This window comes from Silurus meridionalis, chromosome 23 (genome assembly GCF_014805685.1).
Source record: "Silurus meridionalis isolate SWU-2019-XX chromosome 23, ASM1480568v1, whole genome shotgun sequence".
Taxonomy (NCBI): Eukaryota; Metazoa; Chordata; class Actinopteri; order Siluriformes; family Siluridae; genus Silurus; species Silurus meridionalis.
The window spans coordinates 24,754,603-24,782,551 of NC_060906.1; the positions used below are offsets into that span (position 1 = coordinate 24,754,603).

At 39.2% G+C, this 27,949-nt stretch overlaps 2 protein-coding genes and 1 long non-coding RNA gene across 4 annotated transcripts; 2 read left to right on the top strand and 1 right to left on the bottom strand.

The window, feature by feature from the left end:
* On the bottom strand, positions 1-18,843 carry LOC124376658. Its single transcript, XR_006923876.1, has 3 exons — positions 18,726-18,843; positions 17,670-17,760; positions 1-82 (listed from the first exon to the last, which is right to left on the bottom strand). It is a non-coding gene; the product is annotated as an uncharacterized LOC124376658 (long non-coding RNA).
* LOC124376642 lies at positions 6,176-7,162 on the top strand. The gene is made up of 4 exons (XM_046835847.1): positions 6,176-6,281; positions 6,381-6,722; positions 6,868-6,954; positions 7,038-7,162. The coding sequence occupies exons 1-4, from the start codon at positions 6,230-6,232 to the stop codon at positions 7,160-7,162; spliced, it is 606 nt and encodes a 201-aa protein (XP_046691803.1). The 5' UTR covers positions 6,176-6,229.
* A 2,482-nt stretch (positions 18,844-21,325) lies between the features above and the next one.
* Positions 21,326-23,148, top strand: LOC124376627. Of its 2 annotated transcripts, none has more exons than XM_046835831.1 (4): positions 21,326-21,636; positions 21,751-22,077; positions 22,208-22,537; positions 22,688-23,148. In XM_046835831.1, exons 1-4 carry the CDS (start codon positions 21,597-21,599, stop codon positions 22,804-22,806), a joined length of 816 nt encoding a protein of 271 aa, XP_046691787.1. In that variant the 5' UTR covers positions 21,326-21,596; the 3' UTR covers positions 22,807-23,148. The 2 variants fall into 2 exon arrangements, with proteins under 2 accessions (XP_046691787.1, XP_046691786.1); XM_046835830.1 differs by having other exon boundaries at positions 21,328-21,636; positions 22,208-22,549.
* The last annotated feature ends 4,801 nt before the right edge of the window (positions 23,149-27,949 follow it).

Genomic DNA, 27,949 nt, shown 5'->3' on the forward strand with positions numbered 1-27,949 from the left:
TGACTGCCCCTGAGTCAAAGTCTGTTTATATTGTGGTTCCAGTAGTTGCCATTTCTGCAGTGAATACTCCATGCTTTGAATGCTGCAAAGAAACAAATAAAGATTTAGACAGATTTAATAAACATGTAGGCAGAAGTACAGGATCAGAATCAGTAAACAGGCTGATGGTCAGGCAATCAACAAACAGAATAATGTGGGGCAGGTTAAAATACAAAACAATGCATACACTGTATAAAATTAGCAAACAGAATACTAATGCTTGATAAATGACAGAAAAAAACAACTACTGCACATTGAGCTGAATAAATCAAAGTTATTTTTAAACTTTGAAAAGGCCACAAGTTGAGAATGTAATTGTGAATATAAAAGTGTGTGCTGGGAGCTGGAGTCTATCAAAGGACACATTGGAATGGGATCAGTTGAGTGGCTGAGTGACGCAGTAAGTTTTGGCATACTCTGCCCATGGCAAAAACTGGGCCCAATCTGATTCATCACTGGTGTACCTATTAGTGCTATTTTAGTTTCTTGTTTAATAAACATAGGTTAGATGGTATAAATGAATGAGTTTCTAACTCCATATATTAGATATTTGGAGTTACAAATTAATACACACATACACAATACAGGGCACTCGAGGAATTCTCCTGGTAGCTTGTGTGCCTGGTTGGTGCTACCAAGAGCTCTTTGGAAAACATTGTCCAACTCTGTTTGAATCCCTACTGGTGTTGAGTGCACTAAATTCTTTTAATCAGATTCAGGGATAACTGAGGGTTTGATGGGTTTATCAACTCTGTGTATATGCAGGTGGTCAATGGATGTTTACCGATAGCAGTCACTAATTTTAGGCCAGATGTAGCTATCATGTTTTCAAACACCATCCAAGCAGTGTGCCTTACTGTACTGGAACAGAAGGGGCTGTGTGGATTTGTTTGCTTGGAGTGAAGAAGAGCAGGGTAAAGTTTGAGGTTTAAGAAGTAGCATTTTCAGTTTATGGGATTGATATGGGATGAACAAATGTCATCACTCATGACATCCTGTTGCTAGATAATATTTCTTTGCATACAGCAGCATTGCTGTATATATAATTTTTAAACTGTTGTAGTGAGAGTCCACACTGATCAACTGCTGGTGTTGCAGGCAATACAGAACAGTAATATTTAGAGGTTTTCCTAAATGTTGTGGTTAAAAATAAGACTCTCTGTGGGCCACTTTCTGCTGAAAATGTAAATCAAGAAGGTTTTGCACTCCCCTTGGCTAAATCTGAAAAGGCACTGGACAGGGGTTTGTTGATTTTCCACTGAGGATTTAGCCATATATAGCCAGGGGAATCAAATGGATCAAGTTGCTGTTTGGGTTGTACAATGCCCCCTAATTTAGGCATAAACATGTCATGAGATTTACACAAACAGTTGCATGTTAATGTGAAAACATATTTAATCTTTATGGTAAATTATTTGTATTTGCAAATAGTTAGGCTTTGACCATTACAACAAAATTAAACCTATTTCAGTAACCAGATACCAGTAGAAGCGTGATGTTTAGGAGAGATGGCGGTGGAGTTTTTAACAAGATTGTTTAACACAATTCTGGAAGGTGAGATGATGCCTGAGGAATGTGCTGGTACAGGATTTTAAGAAGGAAGATGTGAAGACTGGCAGTAACTACAAGGCTATAAAGTTGATCAGCAGTAGTGGAAGCCAGGCTGAGAGAAGAGTTGACCATCTCTAAACAACAGTATGGTTTCATGCCGAAGAAGATCACCACAGACGCATTATTTGCTTTGAGAATGTTTATAGAGAAGTATAGAGAAGGTCAGAAGGAGTTGCATTTTGTGTTTGTGGCTCTAGAGAAAGCGTACAACAGGGTGGAGAGAGGAGTTGTGGTACTGTATGAGGAAGTCAGTTGTGTGTCAGAGAAGTATGTGAGGGTGGTGCAGGACTTGTATGAGGACAGTGTGACAGCAGTGAAGTGTGCAGTAGGAACGACAGACTGGTTCAAGGTGGAGGTTGGATTGCATCAAAGATCCGCTCTGAGCCCTTTCCTGTTTGCAGTGGTGATGGACAGGTTGATGGACGAGTTCAGACAGGAGTCTTCATGTATGATATTGTGATCTGTAGTGAGAGTAGGGAGCAGGTTAAGACGAGCTTGGAGAGGTGGAGGTACGTGCTGGAGAAGAGGGGAAGTTTAGAGGCATTCAGGACGTTTTGGAGACAATGTGAGGGAGGTGCAACTGAGATGGTTTGGAAATGTGCAGAGGAGGGACATGGGGTATATCGCTAAAAGAATGCTTAGTATGGAGTAACCAGGAAGAAGGAATAGAGGATGACCCAGCAGGAGGTTTATGGATGTGCTGAGGGAAGACTTGGTTGGTTGGTTTAAAAGTGGCAGATTTAGAAGACAGAATGGTATGGAGATGAATGATCTGCTGTGGCAACCCCTAACAGGAGCAGCCAGGCCAAAGCCCTGAGGACTCATCGACTGCAAAAGTACTTTTTTCTATATGTTATGTGTGAATCAGTTTGGATTTGTTTTATACAGGATAGTCCTTAAATGGTTCCTTTCGATGAAATGGTGTGAGATTATACTTAAAATAATACAAATAATTTCTCTTTTATGTCCTTTAGGGTGAATACATGCCTCACACAGATAGAGGACAGTCTCTAGTACAGTTTTAATAATTAGTTTTATTAAAATTCTATATTTTTTAGAATTATTTATATTAATGGACTTCAGCTCTTTTTGTTTAAGTCTTAAACTTTAACCTAAAGACATTTGGACTGTTGAAGTGACCCGAAATAAGTTAGTGTGAGCTGCTGGCTAAAACCACAATGCTATTTTTATTAAACTGAAGCAACTGCATATGATAGAGAGTAAAGCTGCAGCCGCTAACACGTTTTCAAATGTGTTAAAAATGTTTTAACACTAAGCCTAAACTCTCTAATGAGTCCATTCAATTTACTGCTTGCTTGTTGCAGGGTTTTTAATAAAAGTTTTTTACAAAGGAACATATAATTTTATATTAATGTTTAACAAGAAAAATACATTTGTAATATTGGTATTTTCTAAATATTGTTAAATCACATTAATGTTCTACAGTAAGCAGCTTATCAAATGCTAAAATAAAAGATCACATTCCTGACCTGGGCTATAGTGTTCTTGTTATCTGTTCTGTTCTTTTTTATACACCAGCAGATTCTGCTAAATAAGTTGTTTTAGTCAGTCCCACAAAAACTTATGAGGAAAAGTGTTTTTGAAAATGTGTGTGGTATGGCAAGAGGTACATTTTCCTGTTTGTTCCTAAACCAAGCATGGAATCAAGGTCTCTGGGTTACGTATGTACCCCTGGTTCCCTGATGGAAATGTCTTGGAGAGATACTCCAGAGGACAAAGCCTTAGAGTGCACTACTCTGATGGAGTGTGCTCTGATCTCAAAAGGAGCAGGGAGACCAGAGGGCTTATAAGAGGAGTGGATAGCATCCACAATCCATCTACTGAGGGGCTGCTTATTGGCAGGAAACCTATTTTTATATGGACAATAGCAGGACATGCCTGAAGAAAAGTCCAGAAGAGAGTTGGGCCATGTAAAGGGCCTGAAGCTCCCCAAACCTCTTCAAAGAGGAAATGGTCAGGGTTAGGGTTAGGGTTAGGTCCCATAAAGGCACTCTGGGTTGCACCTGAGGCCTCAGCTCGTTCATGCATTCATGACCTCCAGACTGGACTACTGAGTGGTTGTCCTGCATCATTAATAAACACGCTACAGTTTTTTCAAAATCTGCAGCAGTCAGAGTTCTCAAAAGGTTGAGAAAATATTACAATATAATGCCAATCTTATAATCCCTACACTCCCTACCTGTTAAGTTTTGAATCAACACCACTACAAACTACTAATACTTACTTACAAAACACTAAATGGTTTGACTCCCATGTATCTATCCAGTCTTCTAACACGCTACAATCCGTCATGCTCCTTGAGATCTCAAAACTCTGGACTCCTTGTAGTTTCTAGAAAAACAAAGTCCACTAAATGTGGTAGAGCACTCTCACATTTAGCATCTAAACTTTGGAATAGATTTCCTAACAGTGTTTGGGGCTCAGACACACTTTCCCAGTTTAACCTTGTGCTCCAGTACATCTGATCACATGCATATTATCAACTTAATATCATAAACAGCAGCTATGCTAATTTCTCTCCACTGCTTCTCTCTCTCTACCTACCCCGAGGCACTTCATGTATAGTTTGGAAATTGGACTTCCTTGAGTTTAAAGGCTCTGGCATGGAGAAGCTGGTGTTGGATCTATAATGATATAAGATGTTGAGCTATTTTATGAGTTGCTTAGTAGCTCTTGCGTCCATAACCTCAACTGACTGTACAAGACTGTAGACAAGACATTACTCATGTTAGTTCTCACTCTCCAGTGTTCTGTTTTGTTTTAAAGAATGAAAATCACCCAAATGTGGATGGGTTTCCTTTTTGAGCCTGGTTCCTCTCCTGGTTTCTTCCTCATAATATCTAAAGGGGAGATTTTCCTTGCCAGAGTCACCATGGCTGCTCATCAGAGATAAATACACATCGTTCACCTTAACTCTTAAATTCTGTAAAGCTGCTTTGAAACAACGTCCATTGTGAAAAGCACTATAAAAATAAACTTGACTTGACTTGACAACGTATCTAAAGTGGGACGCAGCCCCTATCCTTCTTGGGAACTATGAAGTACTGGCTGTAGAACCCAGAAACTCTGTTAGGGGAAGGGACCACCTCGATGGCCTCCTTCTCTAAGAGAATCTTTACTTCTTGTTTCATGACCAGAGCCTGCTCGAGTCACACCAGAGTGGGACACACCCCATTTGACACGGGGGGGGATTTGACCTGGAATGAAACCAGAACTGAATCCAGTAGCCTCTTTCTATAATGCACAGGACTCTTTGAGATATGTCCAGAAGGTGTTTCCAGGCTGCCAGATAATCTCTAAAGGGAACCAACCTCTCGTCCTATAGGCCTCCTGTGAGGCACTGAGCCCCCCAATCCGCTAGGTTCCCGGGCAGAAATGGAGGGAGGTACTAGCTGAAGATCACTGCGGCCTAAAACACCACATGTGGCAAAGGTAACGAGCACCCGTCCTTGCTCGGCACCCCCAGGGAGTCCCCTAAACCGTCAAGGTTTCCTGCCCAATGCCCTCCTATTGGAGATAATGGTCCTTAGATCCATTAGCTCCTAGGGTCCCTGGCAGTTGATGCAGCTCAAGTTACTGAAAGGGAAGCTAAAATACAACAACTATGTTAAAGTGGCCCAGGGGTGAAACTGGAAATCTGCTAAACTTGTTTTGATGGAAAGTGGATGCAACTGATGGGAATTCAAATTTTTTAAGTTATACTTATCTTTCATGTAATTGCAAAAGGGAAGACATTTCATTTTCAAACTATTTGAGAAAAAGAAAGGAGTTTATGCCAGATGTAGGGACTTTTAGGTACAGGGTGTGGAGTTTCAGCTAGAACTTTACTTGTCCACGACCAACAAGTTTAATAGGAAAAAATACACAGGGACTAGGAGAAGCAATACAAATAGGCAGCAGTACTGACAACAAGAAAACCAATGCTGTTTTATGTATTATGACTGAACAAGACAATTATATGCACTCAATGGCAACGCCTTCGATATTATTCACCATTCAGATTCATACTATGCTTGTTTCAAGAGTCTGATTAAACCAAATGATGGTAAGCAGCAAACACTTCAGAAATCATAAATTTTTTGCAGTTAAAAATAAACACGACACAATTACATGAATTACATCTTAAAAAAAAAAAAAAAACATTTATACTATCTTCAAAAAAGAAAAAAATAACTTCACTCAATTCAATTTCTACCTTAGGAAAATTATTTGGGAAAGGACCATACTGAAACTCTTCAGTGTTCCCCTCTGAGATAGCTGGATTATACATTATTCCATCAGCACTGCTGACCTATTAGCTTTTATTACACTTCTTCTATCAGCAATGTTCTAGCACACAGGGCTAAAAGAGCTCCAGTAGATCATAAGTGATTCATGTGTCACATCACAGCATCAGAATAGACAAACATTCACTGTGATCTTCACATCTCATTACACCTAATGGACCAATCAGATCAGTCCACAGCTTCAAATAATCCAATCAGGTGTGAGTGAGAGCTGCTTTTCTACTGAACACACGAGTTGATTTCCTCACTATCACTGTGTCTGAACAGGAACGATGATCTCACTCTTTGTGGCGCTTTACTCTCTGCTTTGTCTCTGCACAGCTGGTGAGAACATTTTCAAATCTTTCATTTCAAATAGTAATATTACATATTTACCTCATTTACTGACATCATTAACCATTAAATATCACACACTTTTTACAGTAAAAATGTCTGACATGATGGAGCTTCAAGTGAAAACATTAAAGCGTGAAGGAAATGTAACTATAGAGTGTAACATCAGCATGTTCAAAGACAAAAGTAAAGCAGCCTGGTACAGACAGGGTTTTGGAAAAGTGCCGCAGTTTTTCGCAAGATATTACGGGCAAAATACTTACAAGTTTGATGAAAGGCTTAATGCCAGCCGCTTCAATATTACTGTAAGTGACTATCAGTTTGATCTCTATATTAACAACATGAAAGAAGATGATAAAGGAGATTATTTCTGTGGAGAAATTGAAGGAAACAAATTAACATTTACATTAGGAGCACGTCTGCAATTTGAAGGTAAACTGTTGGATTCTGATTACCTGCTAATTCCAAATCAACACCAATATTATGATTACTGATGCAGTAAATGTTGAACAATTCACTATATTCATATTTACTATCATCTCTGCTTATTTGGTGCTTTTCCAATGGATTTGTAAAGATGAGGCGATGAAACACCATTTTGCATCTGGACCAGGAAAAACGAACTTGGGTTTTGTTACACCTCAGTGTACAAACAGCTGCAGTGGTAACAGTTTTTGTTAATAATTACAATATTGAAATTGATATTTCAGCTCCTGACATGTTTTAATAGAATCTTTTTCCATCCAGATTCCAGTTGTACTGATCAGATGCATGTGCTCTTCTTGCTCTCCATTGTTAGAGTTGGAGTTCTTGCCTTTATGTTAATTATATTTCCAATCCTACTGATTGTTTGCAAATTCAGATCAAATTAGAATCTTAAAAAAATGTATTGAAATTATCTTGAGCTAATTGCTTATATTTGCTGTATGTTGGAATGATTTTATTCTAACTGTAACAGGTATTTACATGCAATTACATTCTTGTAAATGGAACTATACATAAAATGCTTTTCATTCCATTAAAATCTAAAGTGAATGTACACTGCGGTTGTCATGTTCTTTATTTCTCAAATTTTTCTTTAGAACTTCAAAGGTAACATCATATTTTTCATATCAGATATTGCAAATGTTTGAAAGTCCAGGGAAGCATATTAGTCATATTACATACAAACAAACAAACAAACAAACAAAAAATTATGTCACTGACTATGTACTAATGTAGACACACTGTAAATGATGTAAAAGAAATGTACAAATTAACCTGGTTCCTCTTTAGTCATTAATATCCTTTTAAATCACACATGTATATATCGTTAAATTAGGCCTAAAATATGACCTTTGTATTTTTACAGTGTGTGCGTGTACGTTTTATTCCTGAAACTACAATTATTTATTTACTCCACAGTGGGGCACTATACAGCTAACCACTAGATTATCAACACATCAAGACCCTTAATATTTCTGCAAATGCTTACACGTTAAAATTTATAAACATGCATTATACTTACTGATTTACTGACTAGAACTATCATGAACATGATAGTCTGAGGTTAGCTTCATCTGAACCCTGGTCAGGTCTGCATTGTGTGTGGAAGCTTTTAGCTTGCCATGGTGCTTCCTATTGTATGTTCACTTATGAAGGGAAATGGTCATGAGACTGGAGCAGTGAATAACACTCAACAAAACTGTAATTTACGCCATCAAAATCAGTGCTGTTTCTTGTGCTAGCACTGTTAGCACTAGTTGGTCCATTAGCAATGCTAACACCGTTAGTGCTCTGCTGTGCCTTAAAGTTAGCATAGAAAATGTTCAGCACATCTGTCAGAGAAGTGTCAATTGGACACTGAAATTGGACTTCTTGTCATGACGTCAAATCCCAGCACCATTAAACTGAGCTCCTGAGCAAGGACCTTAACCTTTAGCATGTAGCCGTGTACATATCCATGCTTACTTACAATGCTGTGAGATCTTAAACTATCATTGACTGTTTATCCACACATGGCCTCTGGTTGGAAAAGGTTCTGAGGGTGATTATGTAGAATGTAGGTGTATGTATCCTTCATCACTTTTAGGGCCCACAACTACTTTTGTAAATAATCATAAATAGATGTGAACATGTCCCAGTCTGTGTCATCTAGGGCACCTTGCAGAGTGGGCACCTATTGTTCTGTCCAGCTTGCAACTCTATCTGAACTGGAGCTTCCTGTGCTAGCCTTTTTTTTATATCTATGTCATACCTGAATTGCCCTATACGACTGGGTCAGAGCATCTCCAAACTGGCAACAAGGGCCACTAAAGAGCCAGATAACCGTGATTCCCTGGACTTTTCTACATGGGAGATTTCCAGAATCCCAGAATTCTTTTAGTCCAAGGGAAGTTGGATTTCATGGTTAAGTTCACATCTATACACTTTAGTTGAGATTCAAACAGCTGCACCCTGGTTTCTGAGTGATTTCTTCCCCAGCATTGGATCAACAGCCACTGCAGCTTGAGAGACACAACCATGGGCTTGGCCACAGAAAGCCCACATGAGACCTACTGGGGTCCATATAGACTTAAACACTGAGATACCATTTCCCAGGTTGAGTTGCCAATGCAATGCAATAATGATTATCACTTTAATTTTTACTGTCATACCCCTCTATATATATATATATATATATATATATATATATATATATATATATATATATATATATATATACACACACATATTTTCAAATATCTTTATATATTTTATATTTTATATAGTGTAGCGAATTTAACTCGCGAAAGGGGAAATATTTATAAGTAAGAATAGGTAAAAGGAGGGGGGGGGAGGAAAAAGAGAAAAGAGAGGAAAAGAGAGAAAAGGAATGACAAGCTTAATCTTTAAAATCCTCAAAATAAAGGGGCTCAAGCTTAATCACGCATTTAGACTGGTTGGTAAAACGGTTACTTCTCCTTAAAGTGTCTGTGTGCAGTATAGTGTGGTATAAAATGGCACAGTGCTGTGCAAGTCCAGAGTTAAAGTGACAGGTAAAGTGACAGTCCGTTGTTAAAGTGTCAAAAAAAGTTAAAAGTTGTTCTGAAAAAGTGAAGATGGAGAGAGAGGTCCTGTACTAGATCCTGGGTGTTTCCTGAACGCAACTAAGAAAAGAGTCCATTGTTTGAATGGCTGAGGTCCTTCACAATCTTCCTGGCCCTGGTCCTGCACCTCGTGCTATAGATGTCCTGCAGGTCAGGGAGCTCAGTGTGGATGGTACGTTCAGCTGACTGCACCACCCTCTGGAGAGCTTGCCTGTCCTGCATGGTGCTGTTCCCAAACCAGGAAGTGATGCTACCCATCAGGACGCTCTCAATGGTGTAGGTGTAGAAAGTCTTTAGCACGTGAGAGGAAAGTTTAAAGTCCCTTAAGCGTCTCAGATGGTACAGACACTGCTGGGCCTACTTCACCAGGGTGTTGATGTGACAGGACCAAGACAGGTCCTGTGTGTTGTAAACACCTAGGTACTGGAAACTGTTCACTTTCTCCACTGGAGATCCGTTGCTGTTTAGCAGTTGGTATGACTGCTCCTGCTTCGTGCTAAAGTCCACTAACAACTCCTTAGTCTTGCTGATGTTCAGGAGAAGGTTGTTCTTCTGGCACCATTTCTCCAGGTTTTTAACTTGATGTTTGTGGTAGAGTTGGAAGTGGCCACACAGTCATACATGTACAGTGAGTACAGCGGAAGGCTCAGAACACAACCCTGGGGAGCTCCAGTGCTGAAGGTGAGGGTGGATTTGGTGTGTTTGCCCACCCGTACGGCTTGTGGTCTGTCTATCAGAAAGTTGCAGATCCATTGACACAGCGGCAGGCTGAGTCAAGTCAAGTCAAGTCAAGTCAAGTTTATTTCTATAGCGCTTTTCACAACAGACATTGTCTCAAAGCAGCTTCACAGAAATCAAGTCCCAGAACCTTCAACGTAGAGGTGAGCATGGAGGGAATTATGGTGTTGAACGCTGAACTGTAGTCCATAAACAGCATATTTGCATAATTCCCTTTTCTGTAGTCCAGGTGGCTCATCGTTGTGTGTAGAAGAGTTGCGATGGCGTCCTCAGTAGAACGGTTCTGACAGTACGCAAACTGTAGAGAATCCAGTGTGTCTGGTAATGTAGCAGTGATGAAGTCTCTGACCAGTCTCTCAAAACACTTCAGGTCAGGGCTACCGGGCGGTAGTCATTGAGGCAGGTGGGCTGGGGCTTCTTCGGGACAGGAACAATGGTGGACTGTTTGAAACATGAGTGGACAACAGACTGAATGGTTGAATATCTCGGTGAACACCGGTGCTAGCAGGTCAGTGCAGGCTTTCAGAACCCGACCTGTGATGCCATCTGGTCCTGCTGCCTTCCTGCTCCGAGATGGTGAACATGTGTACCTCTCCGGCTTTCTTGGCATGCATGCTGTCTGTGGAGCTAGTGCCGCTAGCATGGTTAACTGCAGCCTCGAAGCGAGCGTAAAAGATGTTTAGCTCGTCTGCCAGAGAAGCGAACGCATTCCCCATTCTAGAAGATGGTGTTCTATAGTCGGTGATGTTTCTTAATCCCTGCCACAGGCTCCTAGAGCCACCATGTTTAAACTCAAGTTTCCTCCCGTAGTGCCGATTTGCTTCCTTCACCGCTCTGCATACAATTAAAGGCCCAGCCTTGTACTCGTCCATGTCCCCAGGGGCAGGCCCCGTGTTGTAGGCACCGGAGAGGGCTCTCAGAGCATCGTGGATGGTTTTATCCCCCCAGCTTCTGGTTGCGAAACGTTCTGATGGTGGTTTTCTGCACCGTATCACAGTTTCCCGATGAATCCCACAACCACTTCCGTAAACATGTTGACATCAGAGCTGCGCCTGAACATGTCCCAGTCTCAGCATCTAAAGCGTCCTGACTCCGGCTCGTTTCCCTTGCGGACACTGGTACGGGTCGCGTCCTTGTTCTTCCTCAGGATCTTGCTCGGCCAGCATGTGTCTGGGTTTAAAAACGACGAAAGGTGAGTGGATTGTACACCAATAGAATAAAGGTTTATCTTATCTTATCTTAATAGATATAAAAGTGGCTAATCTAATATCTAATGATGATCTTGTATAAATGAAACAGTAACTATGTAAATATAAATATTAAATAAACAAAAAAGGCCTTTTTAGTGGAGTTTATTTATTTATTATATCTGAGTAAAGAAAGGACATTGTAAATAAACGTGTGTTTCTCTAAAGGGTTTATTTTCACCTCTATATATTTATTTATTTATATTTTTGCAAATTAATATATATAACTCCTGGTCCAATATCTGGTACAGTGTTAAAATGAAGAAGGAAGAGATTTATCCAGAGCAATTTACGGCATTTGGCAAATGCCTCTATCCAGAGTGACTCACAGTTATCTCATTCATACAACTGAGCAGCTACAGGGTAAGGGGCCTTGTTAAGGGGCCCAGGAGTGGCAGCTTGTTGTGGTGGGGATTATGACCTTCAGATAAAAGGTGCTGAATGTAGGAGAGTGAAGCAGTAAAAGCGTGAAGCATGAAAACTTCTTCACTTGCGTAAACTCTGTCAGGATTTTCTGGGATTGTGGTAGCACTGATGGCCTGCACCCCAGCACAGTTGGAGCAGCAGTGCTATCAGATAACATCTCTAGGATACTTCACACCATCTGACTGGTAAGACATCAGGAAATCTTCAACTATGAGGACACGAATACAACAGACAACATACAAGTTCACACACAGCCCAGTTTATAGAAACCATATCTATTCCTCGTGTAGTAAAACCAAGAATTAAATACACAAGATCCAGAAATAATCTTATTACAGTTAAAACTGAAAAATGCCAGATAAACAATCACAACAAAGTTCTAAAGTTTGGTCTTTTAAACATTAGATCACTTGCACCCAAAGCACTGATTATAAATGAGATGATCACAGATAATAATCTCTCAGCACTCTGTCTCACTGAGACCTGGATTAAACCAGGTGATTATATGGGTCTAAACGAGTCGACACCATCAGGATATGTTTATAAGCATGAGCCCCGTCAGTCTGATCGTGGGGGAGGTGTAGCTACCATTTATAGTGCCTCTCTTAATGTTAGTCAGATGTTAGGATTCAGCTTTAAATCATTTAAAGTGCTCGTCTTAAAAATTGTACTTTCAGACATACATCGAAAATTCGCTCTGGTCACCGTGTACAGACCCCCAGGACCCTACGCTGATTTTCTTCAAGAGTTTGCTTGTTTTCTATCAGACCTCTTGATCGATTTTGATAAAGTGCTGCTTGTAGGAGATTTTAATATTCATTTAGATGATGTAAACGATGCTCTAGGATTATCATTTGTTGACTTATTAAACTCTTTTGGGGTTAAACAAAACGTCACCAGACCAACTCATCGCTTTAACCACACACTAGACTTAATAATATCCCACGGAGCAGACGTCACTGATATAGATATTTTACCTCAGAGTGATGACATCACAGACCATTATCTTATACTGTACACACTACCGGTAGAGCAGATTAGCCGTGTTGCACCACGCTATCGACCTGGTAGGACTATTGTTCCAACCACTGAGGACAGATTCAAAAATAACCTGCCTGATTTATCTCAATTTCACACTAAACCCATAACTGCTAATAATCTTGATGAAATGGCTAACAACATAGACCTTATCCTCACTAGCACATTAGACACCGTTGCCCCGATCTGGTTAAAAAAGGTTAGAGAACAAGCACCTGCACCTTGGTATAATACTCATACGCATGCCCTCAAGAGAACAGCCCGTAATCTGGAGAGAAAATGGAGGAAAACTAAATTGGAGGTATTTAGAATCGCGTATAAAGACAGTATGCTCAGCTACAGACAGGCGCTAAAAGCTGCTAGAGCTGAACACCTGAGCAAACTCATAGAAAATAACAAAAACAATCCCAGGTTCCTTTTTACTACAGTAGCTAAACTAACTACAAATCAGGGCTCTGAAAATTGTGTTCCATCACAGTTTAGTAGTGAAGACTTTATGAATTTCTTCACTGGAAAAATAGATAACATTAGAAAAACAATTGTGGCAGTTCATCCTTTGAAACCATCTCCTGACACAGTGTCACCTTCAACTCCACAACTCCACTGTTTTATGTATAGGACAGGAAGAGCTGTATGATGTTATTATCAAAGCTAAATCAACAACATGTCAGTTAGATCCAATTCCAACAAATCTACTAAAGGAAGTGTTATATACAGCTGGTGAGCCTCTTCTGAATATAATTAACTCCTCATTATCTTTAGGTCATGTCCCTAAATCCCTCAAGATAGCAGTTATTAAGCCCCTCATTAAAAAACCTAATCTGGATCCAAACATGCTATCGATTTACAGACTAATTTCAAATCTGCCATTTATGTCAAGGATTTTAGAAAAGATTCTCGCTGCCAAGTTATGAAGAGTTTCAGTCAGGTTTTAGGCCCCATCATAGCACAGAAATTGCTCTAGTTAAAATCACTAATGACCTGTTTTTAGCTTTAGACCAAGGCTACATCTTGCTGTTAGTTTTACTAGATCTCAGTGCTGCGTTCGACACTATAGATCTCCTCCTAGATCACTTACAGAATTACATTGGCATTCAGGGACAGGCATTAAGCTGGTTTAAATCCTACCTGTCCGATCGTTACCATTTCGTAGATTTAAATGGAGAGCTATCCAGGCTAATGCTGGTGAACTATGGCGTGCCACAAGATTCAGTTCTAGGACCCCTGCCCTTCACAATATATATGCTTCCCTTAGGGAATATTATTAGAAGGCATGGAATTAGCTTCCATTGTTATGCTGATGATACTCAGCTATATATCTCATCTAAACCAGGCGATACAGCTCAATTACCTCGGATAACTGAGTGTGTTAAGGAAATAAGAGAAAATATGACCACATAACCCCAATCTTATCGTCCCTACATTGGCTTCCGGTTAAGTTTTGAATAGACTACAAACTACTACTACTCACTTATAAAGCACTAAATGGTTTGGCTCCCATGTTTCTCTCCAGTCTTCTAACACACTACAATCCGTCACGCTCCCTGAGATCTCAAAACTCTGGGCTTCTAGTAGTTCCTAGAATAGCAAAGTCCACTAAAGGTGGTAGAGCATTTTCACATTTAGCTCCTAAACTCTGGAATAGTCTTCCTGACAGTGTTCGGGGTTCAGACACACTCTCCCAGTTTGAGTGCAGATTAAAAACATTCTTTTTAGCAAAGCTTACACATAACATAAGTCTCACATCATAACCTTGTGTTCCAGAACATCTGATCACATCACATTATCAACTTGTGCTGTTAATACACCAGCTACGCTAAGGCTTCCTGAGGTTTGGCCAGCTTCAGTCACATCCCACGTCATGAAGATTATGGACTTTAAAGAAGTAGATGCCGAACTCGCAAACATCCTGAACCATCTAGAGACGTACCAGTGCCAATTGGATCCCACTGCATGTGTGGAGTTTGACATTGGACCGCCTGGAGTTTTTAAAGGCTCTGGCATGGAGAAGCTGATGCTGGATCTGTGATGATCACAAATGTTGCTCCTCAGTAGCTCTTACTTTTATAACAAAGACTGTAGAAAGAACATTTACTTATAATCTTATACTCCAGTAATCATGTTAGTTCTCACTCTCCAGTGTTCTGTATTGTTGAAAGATTTATGATCAAACTCTTGATGTCACCCAAATGAGGATGGGTTCCCCTTTTGAGTCTGGTTCCTCTCAAGGTTTCTTCCTCATAACATCTAAGGGAGTTTTTCCTTGCCACAGTCGCCACGGCTTGCTCATCAGGGATAAATGCACACCATTCACCTTCACTGTTGATTTCTGTAAAGCTGCTTTGAGACAATGTCTGTTGTGAAAAGCGCTATACAAATAAACTTGACTTGACTTGACGTTCAGGGTTCGCGGAATAGGTGGTGCATTGCAAACTTCACCACCACACCCACAGAGAGAGTGGATGCTCAGGCCCAAGATTCCCCCTCTGACTTGTTTTTTAGTGGGTGGCCTTATTTGTTTTGGAATACTATATTTTACCAGACATATTTGCTTGTTCTTTTTTTACCACCAAGCTGTGGTTTTTAATGAGAAGGTTATTCCGAATATACAAACACCCCCGAAGAACTACCACATAAACAAAAAAATACATCTAAAATACAACACAGCAAATACATTCGTTATACGAGGCTTAGACCTTTAGAATTATATATAGTTTGTCATGGTTACTATTCTACCTTTTCATTTATTCTAGTGTTAAACATTAACACCTATCAATGAGATATTGGATGCATGGGCTCCTTGAGTCCTTGAGATAAGTTTTGCCATTCCACCTGCTCTAGTTTCCTGTTCCTGACTCCTCTTTCTGATCCCTGTTCTGCCCTGCTCTCCTAGTTTGGATTTTGAACTCTCTTTTGGTTTGACTTTTGCTCTGACCTACTGTATATTTCTCTGTATGGTGTGCTGGATATTTTGAATTCTTGGATTAAATTTAGCCTCTGCCTGCATTATACTGTTTTCTGGTATTGAACTAGAACTGTTTTTGGATTTAGTTTTGTCTCTGCTTGCATTGCTCATTTTGCCTGTTTTCAGACCCTGGACTGTTTATTGTTTTTGTTTCCTCCCCTACAGTGCCCTGTTGCCTGTGCTCATAAGTTTTTGGATGCCTATTTCTTTTCTCTAGTCAATTCATTAAAGAGTGTTTAATTATACTCCAGTTGCATTCTGCATTTTTGTTTTTTTCAGTCCTATCGTGGACTCTTTTCTTGGAATCTGTGTATCTCCTGTCCTGCATTGCTCTATTTTCTGTGTATTGACCTTTGGACTGTTTTCCTGCTTTGATTTTGTTCTGTTCTGCATTGCTGCTGTCTAGAATCGGAACTGTTTAACTCTCCTACTGGTAGTTCCCATTAGAAACAGTTTTCCTGAACTGCGTCGGCGTCTTGCATTTGGGCCCCTCCTGCTGCCTGCTAACAATACTACAGCTTATAACTTTGGATGGATTTGCTTTTAGATGTTTTATTATTAAATTTATTATCTTTATGCTTACACTGGAGCTGCCTAGCCTTCCTATACTACCATAAATAACCATCTTCCCATCAATCAAACTTAATTGTTAATAAACTAATAAAATAATTTAATAAATAATAAAATGTTATTCAAAAAATAAAAACAGCAACCATTTTCAGTTTCATGTCCATTGTTATTGCTATTTAAACACATTTTAAGCAAACTTGGCAGTGTGTTGCAGTGTTGATGTGTAGAGTGCATGATCCTGCTGATAAATGCCAATTCAGGAATACCTTTACCATAAGGGCATTTAACCTGGTTTAGGTAGGTGGTCTATTCAGAAAATCAAAGTAACATCCAATAATTACGAAGACCCTAGTTCTCCCCACAGATCTCCATCCAGGGTATTACATTTCCTCCACCAGCTCTTTTTTAAACTCTCTTCTTTACATAGTGCATGTGGTGCTAACTATTCCCCAGGGAAGCCATGCCCACAGACCAAGCAATCCACATTATATAAAAAAAAAAAAAAACAAAACAAATGGAAAACCCTGATCCATCAAACCAGGCCACTTTCCCCATTGCTGTGGGTGTTGTACAGGAGTCAGCGCGGGCTCTTTAAACACTCTGCATCTATATAGCTCTATAGCCGCTAAGAGGCTAAGCAGCAGGACAAACTCTGTGACACGTTTGGTTTCTCAGCATTTAAAACCATGTAGATTTATTCATGTTCGGTTGAATAAAATCCATCAGAGAAAAACACTTGAAATTGTAGACCCGTTGAGAATTAATAAAACGGTCAACAGACAGTAAGCGTTCCCCTGGCTCACCCCCTCCCTATGCAGTAACTTTAAACAGGAGCACTGATTACATAAATACCCACCTACACCTGTGCGACCAACATATCCGGAAATGCATACCAAAAACAGAAAAAATAAATAAATAAATAAAAGACATACTTTTTCTGCACTTACAAGCTCTATACACAGGAAGCTGTGATGCTCTGTGTTTTCTGACTCATTTTGGTCAAGGCCAGATAATGCTGCGTACAGGAAACAATGCTGTTCACCTCTTAGTGGTTTTAATGTTATGGCTGATGGTTGTAGGATTTTCTGCTTTCATCAACGCTAAACACACCAATATCATGTAGTGATCATTGTGTGAGTGTGTGTGAGCTGAGTGAGGGAGCCAGTAAGGCCGGTACACTTTAGGTTTCATGTTTGGTGATGTTTGGGAAAGAGTTGATGAGTCAGTGGAAGAGACAGAGTTTATTATTGATAAATAAAACCTCACTTTGCTAGAACCAGAGCAATGTTAATGAGTAATGAGTGATGAGTAATGAGTTTGTACTTACACATTGAAAAATAGGCGTGTCTCATGTCAGACTGTGGCTGAAATCTTCTTCCACCAGAACGTTTCCAGGTATGATGACTTGCTCCTGAGTGCTGGTAGCCAAGATTTAAAAAAATATATAATAATACAGTAAATCTCTAGCAAAGCTGCATACCCATAACTGATGTGTGGAATAAAATAACCAATACATGGACCAAAATGAATTCCTCTGCAATCCTGTGATTTTGAGTTTTGCCCCAAACAAGTTTAAAAGCAGTTATTAAAGTGGATTCATGAGAGAGTTCAGTGTGGAAATGTGAAAAGTTTTTAACACATTTGTGGAAGTGTTAGTGGCAGCATCAGCTCTCTCTCTCTCTCTCTCTCTCTCTGTCTCTCTCTCTGTCTCTCTCTCTCTCTCTCTCTCTCTCTCTGTCTCCCCCCCTCTCTCTCTCTCCCTCTATCCCTCCCCTCTCTCTCCCCTCTCTTTCTCTTGCTCTCTCTCTCACTCTCTCTCTCTCTCTTCTCCCCTCTCTCTCTCTCTCTCTTCTCCCCTCTCTCCTGCTCTCTCTCTCTCCCCTCTCCCCTCTCTCTCTCTCTCTCTCCTCTCTCTCTCTCTCTCTCCCCTCTCTCTCTCCCCTCTCTCCTGCTTCCCCCTCTCTCTCATATGCAGCTGTTTCAGTAAAAAAAAAAAAAAAAATATATATATATATATATATATATATATATATATATATATATATATATATATATATATTGTGGTTTCTTAGTTTTTGAGACTAAGTGCTTTGTCAAGCAGCTCACACTGACTTATTTTGGGTCACTTAATTTGTCCAAATGTTTTATGTTATAATCCCAGGCTAAAACACAAAAGTAAAACATAAAAAAAAACATAAAAACATAAATATCTCCAATATGTCACATGTTGATAGCACTGTTTATATAAACTATTCTAAAGACTGCATTCTGTCTGTGTGAGGCCTGTGTCCACCCTAAAAGACATAATAAAAGAGAAAGAATTTGTATAATTTTTTGAAGAATCTCACACCTTTTGCTAGATATGAACCGTTTAATGACTTACCTGTATAAAACAAGTCCAAACTTATTACATTCAAAAACTGTAGACAAAGTGCTGCTGCTGCCGTCTACACGTCCAGTAGTTTCAGTACCTTTGATGTGGTAAAACCCTAAATGGCCTCACATTTGTTTTCAGACGTGTGTCTCTTGTTTCCATCTCACACTGCAGAAAAACATGTCAGATAAGACCACGCCTTCACACAATGAACGCTAGCAAAATGCAAGCAAATATGTATAATGAGTGTGTTGTTGTATCCAGCACATTCACAATAGTTTCTTTATTAAACATGTTTCACAGTCATGAATTCACATGTTCACACACACACACACACACACACACACACACACACACACACACACACATGCATTTTAGATTTTTGAGGCCTGTTTGAATAAATCATGCCCACAACATTCTACATGATATTTTTCAGAAACTTTATCATTGATGGGCTTCGTACATTTGTGTTTTAGTGTGAAATTCTAACCTGCACATTTGGACTGTTGAAGTAATATAAAATACTGATAATAAATGCAAGCTGCTGGTAAAAAGACAATCTGTCTGTCTCTGCGGCTTGAAACCACAATGCTATTTCTCCTTATCTGACACTTCTGCTTAATGTGAATAAGTGCTGAGGCTGCAAAAAAACCCTTTTTTACATTGGTGTTGATACACTTGGCTTTAATGCTTCAGTTTACACCTAGGACTGATTCTGGCCTTATTCTGGATCAGGGCTCATCATTGGGAACTTGCTTTAAAAAAAATGGGTTGGTAATAATGCCATGAACTGATGGTGGCATCCATACATCACCACTGAGCAAGCAGGTTTAATCTATAAAGGACACTATGATATTTATTTATTTACTAATTTACTAATGTTTCTTTGTTTTCAGCACATATGCAGTGTGTTATTACAGAGTTATACTTGTAAACACGACGGCATCCTCATATATGATTTATATTAGTGTATGCCAGCAGGAGACACATTTTGTGTTGTGTTGGTGATTGCAGTAATCAAGACACATGAAAGTGTAGCTGAATGGATCATTAAAGTCATTAAGACCATCATGGAAATGGAAACTGAAAGTAATGTGTTTATGTTGTGTTTCGATTACCACATGTTTTGTTTTGCTCTCGTCATCGGTTGTGTTTCTCACGTGAACTTATAACCTGCATGTTTTTTTTATTTTGTCGTTTGCTTGACTGTGTATTTACACCTTGGTGTGTCTTTTGTTTTTTTGAAGCAACGATCCAGTGTTTTTCTGTCTGCCCTTACTGAGCTGTTTGAGCTGTGTTCACTTATTCTCTTTTAGAGCTTGTTTTGTTTAACTTGTTCTCACTTTGCATTGTTTTGTGTTGTTTGTAGATCACATGACCACTGCCTGTTTTCACATTCATGACTTTGGATTAAAATTTCACTCTCTCTTTATTAAAATTACTTTTTACTAAAACTACAATCTTACAACTACACCAGCAGGAAGGTGTCCCATCTATTTTCTGTTTGCCAGACAAATTTGATCAGCTGTTCTCCTTTTCACACTGTGTAGAGGAAGTCTGGAGAGGAAGTGAAAGCAAAGGTTTGCCCTGAGCTCCAGCTGGACACCAACAAGGCAGCTTTCTCTGCAGAACATCCTCCAGATTTTGACATGGCCTTCCCAATGTCTTCCTGCCAGAGACACCAGCAGCTTCTAAATGAAGGATGTTCTGTAACTACTAGTTGAACAGTAAAAGACCTGGGAGTTATTTTAGAGCAACTTGCCAACCAAATTGATATGCTAAGCTAAGAAACATGTCATCATGTCATTGCCCAGAAGCCAGTACACAGAAGCTCCAGCATTTCAACCTGCAAAATCTTTGCAAAATTTTTGTCCTATCCGAATTTAATAATAGAAAGTTATGAGTCATTCAATCTTTTAATTCTTCAACAAACAAACGACGACATTTAGCAGACGTACAAAAGTGCTTTGAGGCTGTAGCAATGAATACATCTACACCGGTACGCAAGATTACAAACTTAATATAAATATAACTCTTTAACCCACCCTTGTGTGTGTGTTGAATGTCACATTTCTGTTTAATTTCATCTTTCGATTTCAATAAGCCCTACTCTTCGTGTATGGCTATTCACTAGATTTTTGGGAGTCAAGTCAAGTCAGGTTTATTTGTATAGCGCTTTTCACAACAGACATTGTCTCAAAGCAGCTTTACAGAAATCAACAGTGAAGATGAATGGTGTGCATTTATCCCTGATGAGCAGCCGTGGAGACTGTGGCAAGGAAAAACTCCCTTAGATGTAATGAGGAAGAAACCTTAAGAGGAACCAGAGGGGAACCCACCCTCATTTGGGTGACATGAAGAGTTTGATCAGTTTGATCAGTTTGATTTGGAGTGGCTTTGGGGATTAGCATTTATGTAGCTACAAAAGCATTAGCAAGATAAGATTATATATTTTTAATTCGTTTTTTTTATAGTCATGTTCATAAGTATAGTCTAGATAGCACTTTTACTGTGAGGGATTTGTAAATGAGCTACTTTTTAATTTTACTTGTAGATTTTGTAGCCAGTTCATTTTAATGTAACTTTATCTACATTATAGTACTTTTACTTAGAATATTTTAGTTCTCTTCCACCAATCCTTCCAGTGAAAGGAAATTGAAACTCTAACTTGTCTACTGACACTTCTGTCTTTGTGGCCACAGTGAGGAGGAAAACCCATATATGGGTGTGATGCTTATTGCAATTATAGTGACAGGAACTGCTGTACCAATCAAATCAGACCCCAGTTTCAAAGCATCCAATCAGAGGTGAGTCTGAATCTGCTTTTACACTGCACACACGAGTTCACTCCCTCACTATCACTTCATCTGAACAGGAACAATGATTTCACTCTTTGTAGCTCTTTGTCTCTTTACATCAGGTCAGTTAGATTTTGTATATTTTTATATAAAATACATTTAAATTAAAAATAATAAATTATTTCAGTATATATTTGTTTTTATTACTGACATGCAGATGTTCGGTTTTGTTTTAGTGAAACCTTCTAACATCAAGGAGCTTCAGGTGCAGAAAAAAAAGTTTGGAGAAAGTGTTATTATAAAATGTGACTTGTCCGGTGATAATGATTTAATTTGGTATAAACAGGATTTTGGAAAAGTTCCTCAGATTGTAGTGAGACGAGCTCAGAGCACATTCAGATACAGTGAAGGATTTACAGATGGACGCTTCAGTATTAGTGATAAAAATCAGTTTATTCTTACCATTAAAGACCTGAAAGAAGAGGATACAGGAACATATTTCTGTGCAGAAGTGCTGAAATCTTCACAAATCTTTGGATCTGGAACCCTTTTGATTGTTGAAGGTAAACAGTTTTACTCTGATAACCTGCTCCTGAACTCAAACTCATTCCAGATCAACACTTTATCTAGAATTCTCTCGAATTTCACACCACTGTTTATTTATAGTATTATTTTTACTAATTGATGTTAAAGCTGAGGAGATGAAACGACTTCCTCCGACTGTAACGCTGATGGAGAACGGAGACTCGCTCACACTCCAGTGTTCAGTACAAGAGTTTACTTCAAGCTGTGGAGACCAGAGTGTGTACTGGTTCAGACACGACTCAGGAGAATCTCCTCCAGGAATCGTTTACACTCATGGAGACGGCAGTGATGAGTGTAAGAAGAACTCTGAGGCTGGTTCTCCTCCACAGAGCTGTGTCTACACTCTCCCCAAGAGGAAGCTCCAGACCTCTGATAAGGGAACGTTCTACTGTGCTGTGGCTGCGTGTGGACAAATCCTCTTTGGGAATGGAACTGAAGTTAAAGAAGCAGGTGTGAATTTTACTGTCAGTTTTACATTTTAATTTACTGTAATATTAATGAAATGTATAAGATTTGATCTGTTTCCTGTGTGTGTCTTTATAAAGTTCAGATCTGACTTCTTTAAAATCACTTTATTCTCCTGTGCAGGTTACAGAAGTACTGATCAGATGCATGTGTTCTTGCTGCTCTCCATTATTAGAGTTGGAGTTTTTACCCTTATGCTCATTATCTTTACAGTAATCCTTATATTTGTAAAATTAAGATGAAAGTAAAGAATGTATGAGTGTTAATTACAGTCTTGTGGTATTTGAGCTCAGTATCTTATCTACTTACAATGACTCAAATCATTTTTAGACACAAACCCATCACATGAATCCATCACTGCTCATTGCTTATCGAGACTGTACATGGAATGAGATTTTTCTACTGTCAAACTATATTATTTATTTAAACAAAATATAAAAGGAATGTATAATGCAGAGATAAATCCTTTTAAGTTACCTTTATTAAAAAAAAAAAAATTCTAATTTCAATGTATTGGATCATATGTAACAGAAACTGTTTATTATAGTAAATGTTTGTGAATAAGTGTATGATTTGTAATAAAAGAATTATATTGTGTGAATGCTTCTAAAATGCATTTTAATGCATGCAAATTTTAACTGCCTGGAATATTTTTGATGTTGCATCTAAATAAAAATGCATTCGGGCGCTGGACCGGGCAGGTGAGAGAGACAAAAAGGATGAGCCAATCTCCATCCCCTTCTTGAACAGGTCCTTGAACGTTGATCTGCGGCTAAAGCAGGGCCAGAACCATGAGAAGCGGGAGCACCCTCCCCAAAGAGTGCCCTTCACTGTCATGCGAGCGCAATCTGCACAGTCGGCTCCCTCGAAAACCGACCTAGCATGCTCTGCTCACAGACAAGCAACACATAGCTTGTGCATATCCCCCTGTGATATAGTGGGGGCAAGGAGGAACACAGAGACGAAAGCAGTGCTTCGTCTTCTTGGTCTCTTTCATGCATAAAAGAAGGATAGACTCTACTACCTTACTGGGCAAACACACACAGAGCGTTTCCTGAACAACAGTGGTGGTTTCACTCCATGTGCTTTTAAGCTTCCTAGTCAAGCCATCACCCCGCCGGTGACACCACGCTTTCCATTGGACAGATTACACACGTGATTCAGAGCGTGGACAACGCGGAGGTGTTCCCAAAGCGTTTCTGATGCAGCTCAAGTTTCGAAGGGGAACCCAAGTTCCTCTTTTCTGGTCCATCTGTAGGACAAAGTTTCATCTCTGCAAATCCGTCTTGGCAAATTCCCTAAAATAAACAGAAATCATTGTAAATGTGAATAATGTGAAATCCTCAACATTTACTGCATATGTACACATAATACTGGTTAAAGTGTTTGATCAGAATACGACATTGTACTAACATCCGTTATACGTTAATTACTGGTCCCAGCACGTTAATGTATACCTGTTCTAATGCTGTATGTCCTTTTAAGGCCTGATATACACTGATTTATACAAAATTATCTGCTCTTCACTTTCCTAATGAAAGTGCATTTTGTTTTGTGTTTTCATTCTTTTATCAGAACATAATGTTGTAGTAACATTAGTTACACTTTGACTACTGATCTATGTATGTAATGTACCGCTGCCATTATGCCATCGATCCTCTCGTGTTTAGTATCCAAATGACCACAAAATTACCTGTAACTTACTTTTTAAACAATGGTACATTTTATTGGATCACGAAAGTCACCATACCGTCTTTATATACTTCAGATAAAACTTTAAAGTTCTATAATCCAAACCATGCCCACAAACACATGAAACAAAGGGAAGTTTTTCCCTCCAAAATCTCAACCCTTAGTATTGGCCGTCCCCCCAAAGATGGGTGGAGTTCGAGACCTTTAAAATGTCACGAATACCACCAATCGTTGGTCAGACGTACGAAACAGCTTGGAAACGACTCCCTCTTTATTCAGGATCTTCCGGCAAGCTTCACTTCCAAGAACAACCACCGCTCTGATCTTCAGGAGAACCTGGAAGAACATCTGACCCCACCCTAACTGGCTCTTCAAAGATTTCCTTTTCGCATCCGGACTCTTGTGCAACAAGCCAATGCAAGTAACCGTTTCCTTTACCAACGAATTTAGATGCATATTTTAAGTCTTAGTGAATCTTAAGGTGAATTTGAATTCCTGTGACGATTTCCCAGTTAGGGTGTGCTTAATTTTGAAGCTTGAGCATTTCCATCCCTTTTCTTTCGTTCTCTCTTTCTTCTTTTTCTTTCTCTTCCTCCTTTCCTAGTTTTAACCTTTGTTTATTTTATTTTTGTTTTCTTTATTTCTTGGTTTGTTCGTGTAGCTAGTTCTATGTGTGTCTGTCTCATTTATTAAACGCCATATTTTTCACAAGTGATTGTCTCTTGAGTACGTTCGCAAATGCAAAGTACCTGCTACATCCGGTCTGAACTACATGCTCTTTTAATTTAATTTACGGTATAAAGTAAAAGGGGGTTACGTCTTTCTTGGCCAGGGAGATACCTCTTTTATAGAATTAATATAAAATTATACTGCCTGTTTGGCGGACAAACAGACAAATAAGTGTAATGTTAATTCCATTACCGTCAATTCTACTTAACTTAAATATTTATAATTACTATAAATATTTACCTTTCTTTGCGAGCTAAATTCGCTACATCACTAAACATGGCTTACAAGGGATGTTTGTTGGAATAGAGAAGGTTGGTGATAAGCCGTATGAGTGGGCTGTTTCTAAGTTTGAAAGTTATCCAAAGATGCCTAGGAACAAACAAGGAAAAATTGCAAATGCCCTTCAGGGAGTTTTTGCCTCCTATAAGGTAACCAGGAGGAAGCTAGATGAGCTTGAGGCTGGAAATAAGCAGCTTCATTCTAGAGTCAGTATCGGAGACATTTATACAAAAAATTACCAAGTCAGTATTACAATATGGAAAGAAGAAAAGGACAGAATGCAGAAAGAGATCGCATTTCTGAAAACTAACAACAGTATGCTAAAATCATCTGTTGAATCCTTGTTTAATGATTTGGAGGAGTCTAATGCGGCCTGTCAGTTTCTGATAAAAAATGGCAGAACTTAGGACAATTCCAGTAAAAGGTTGGTAGATTTTGCATTGTGTAACCGAGTTCCAGGAATATTAAATTTGCAGAAAGACGGTAATGAGGGTTTGGAAAGAGAGTCTTAGTTACTCAATAGTGAATGCTTTGACTATACAGTTAGAATTCCAGTAGCACCAATTCACGTCACTACGACTGTGAGAGCTAATGAAGGAGGGGAGGAGCCAATGGTTCCACTCTGGTCAGAGGGTTTAGCCCCAATGAACTAGAAACCGTAATTAAGAATATTGTTGTTATATATTGTTATACAGGATCCATTAGATTTTCTGAAAAACCTGGAACGATATGCCGACATTTACAAATGTACAGATGGTGACACATGCATTTTGTTAACTCTTTGTTTGCACTGACACTTTGTCTGGAGCCTTAACTAAGAAAGTAAAGGACAAAAACAACTTTCTTTCGGCTTCTCCCATTAGGGGTCGGCACAGCGGATCATCCCCATGTTTGATTTAGCACATGTTTTTACCTGGCTGCCCTTCCTAACACAACCCTCCCCATTTATCTAGGCTTGGGACCGGCACTAAGAGTGGCTGGGGTTGGTTCCCTGACCAGGAATCGAACCCGGGCCGTAGCGGTGAGAGCGCTGCATCCTAACCACTGGACCACCAGGGACCCTAAGAAAGTAAAGGACAGAACTGCAAATATGTTTGAGAGGAAACAGGCACTGCTTGAAGTGCTAGGGCTGATGTCAGTTAACTGGGATAAAATAACTGACATTCACATGCGAAAAGGGGAGCACCCAGTGGCATTTTCTGAGGGATTATTTGATGCCTTTGAAACTTTCAGTGGAATCCTGATATTACTCAGAATGATGTCAGTATTGAATCTGCCTTGATTAAAAAGTGTGATCCCCTCACCCATTCTGCTATAGCAATGCATGTGACACATTTATCTGAATACAATGACATTATTACTAAGATGATACAGTTTTACAGTAGTAATTCTAGTTCAAAGACGGCTCATCCTGTATCAGCACTAGGTGTTGAGAAGCCAGATTTTAAGGCCACGGAAGAATGTGAGCAATTGAAGTTGATCATAAATAAAGTAAATTTTGTTCCTGTTGCCACAAGATTGGCCACGTAGTCCACAAATGCTGGTCTTTAGGAAAGGGACGTCCACCACCCTATTTCCTTCGGTGCAGAAATATGCATTCTGATAAACCAGATCAGGTAACTGTGCATCTAAAAGAAACTTTATGTAAACTCACAGCAGTATTCAATAAGGCTATGGGGTCTGTAGTAAAATGGTTAGCTGAACCCTAAGAGTAAAAACTCTGCTAATGTTGCCTTGGTTAACGACTTACAGCATTTTATGCCTTTGGGTTCTGACAAAGATTCCTGTGATGTCCAAGTAGTTTGTTTAAAGCAACTTTGAAATAAATTTTATATTGTTAAAATTATAGTCCCTGCAGTTGTTCTTATGGAAACATATGCTATAAGTTACACGTGTAACAAACATAGATGTAAGACTAATGTGAATTTAGCTGTTGTTGAACAGTTGTTAATGTGCTCAAGTGCATTTAGGCTAATGTAGCTAAAGTTTCTACTGTTGTGTATTCATTTACACTACTGCAGGCATCGTGATGCTGTAGTTGTTAATGCACTGTAATACATTTACACTAAAGTAGTTAAAAATTGTTGCATAAGACTGGATTTGGGGTAGAATTGTAGCATTCAGAGCTGTAAATGTTAACCATAATCAGTAATCTTATGTTGGAGATTTAAACTACAATTGGATAATGATCTAGCTAAGTTTTGTCCTATTAGACATGTTTTAAAGTGACTGCTGACGAGCTAAGATAAGAGAAAAAGGTCTAAGCTCGTATGTCGATAGAAACCGCTGAGCTAGTGCAACAATTGTTTAGTCATTAGATTATTCAATGTGTATGTGCTAACTATGTTGAACCAATCTCTCAAGGTGAAATTGTGGGTTATTTCTACCATAAGTAACACCAACAATACCACTGTAAAGAGTAGAGTTAACTGCTGGAGGACAACCTACGGTAGGGCTTCACCGCTCCTGGGCACCTGCCTAAGACAGGAGGTGTAATCTGTGTAAAGGGAGTGGATGTGATGCTTTAGGGCCAAAAGCATCAAAGGGGGGACTAAGAATTACAGACTGCCTCAACCAAGATTCCACCCTACGCTATATCAAAATAAGCTCATCTGCAAAATGGCTTAAATTTCACAAAAGTATTTATGTAGTTTGACATAGAATTTCAGTTGTATCAATCCAAAT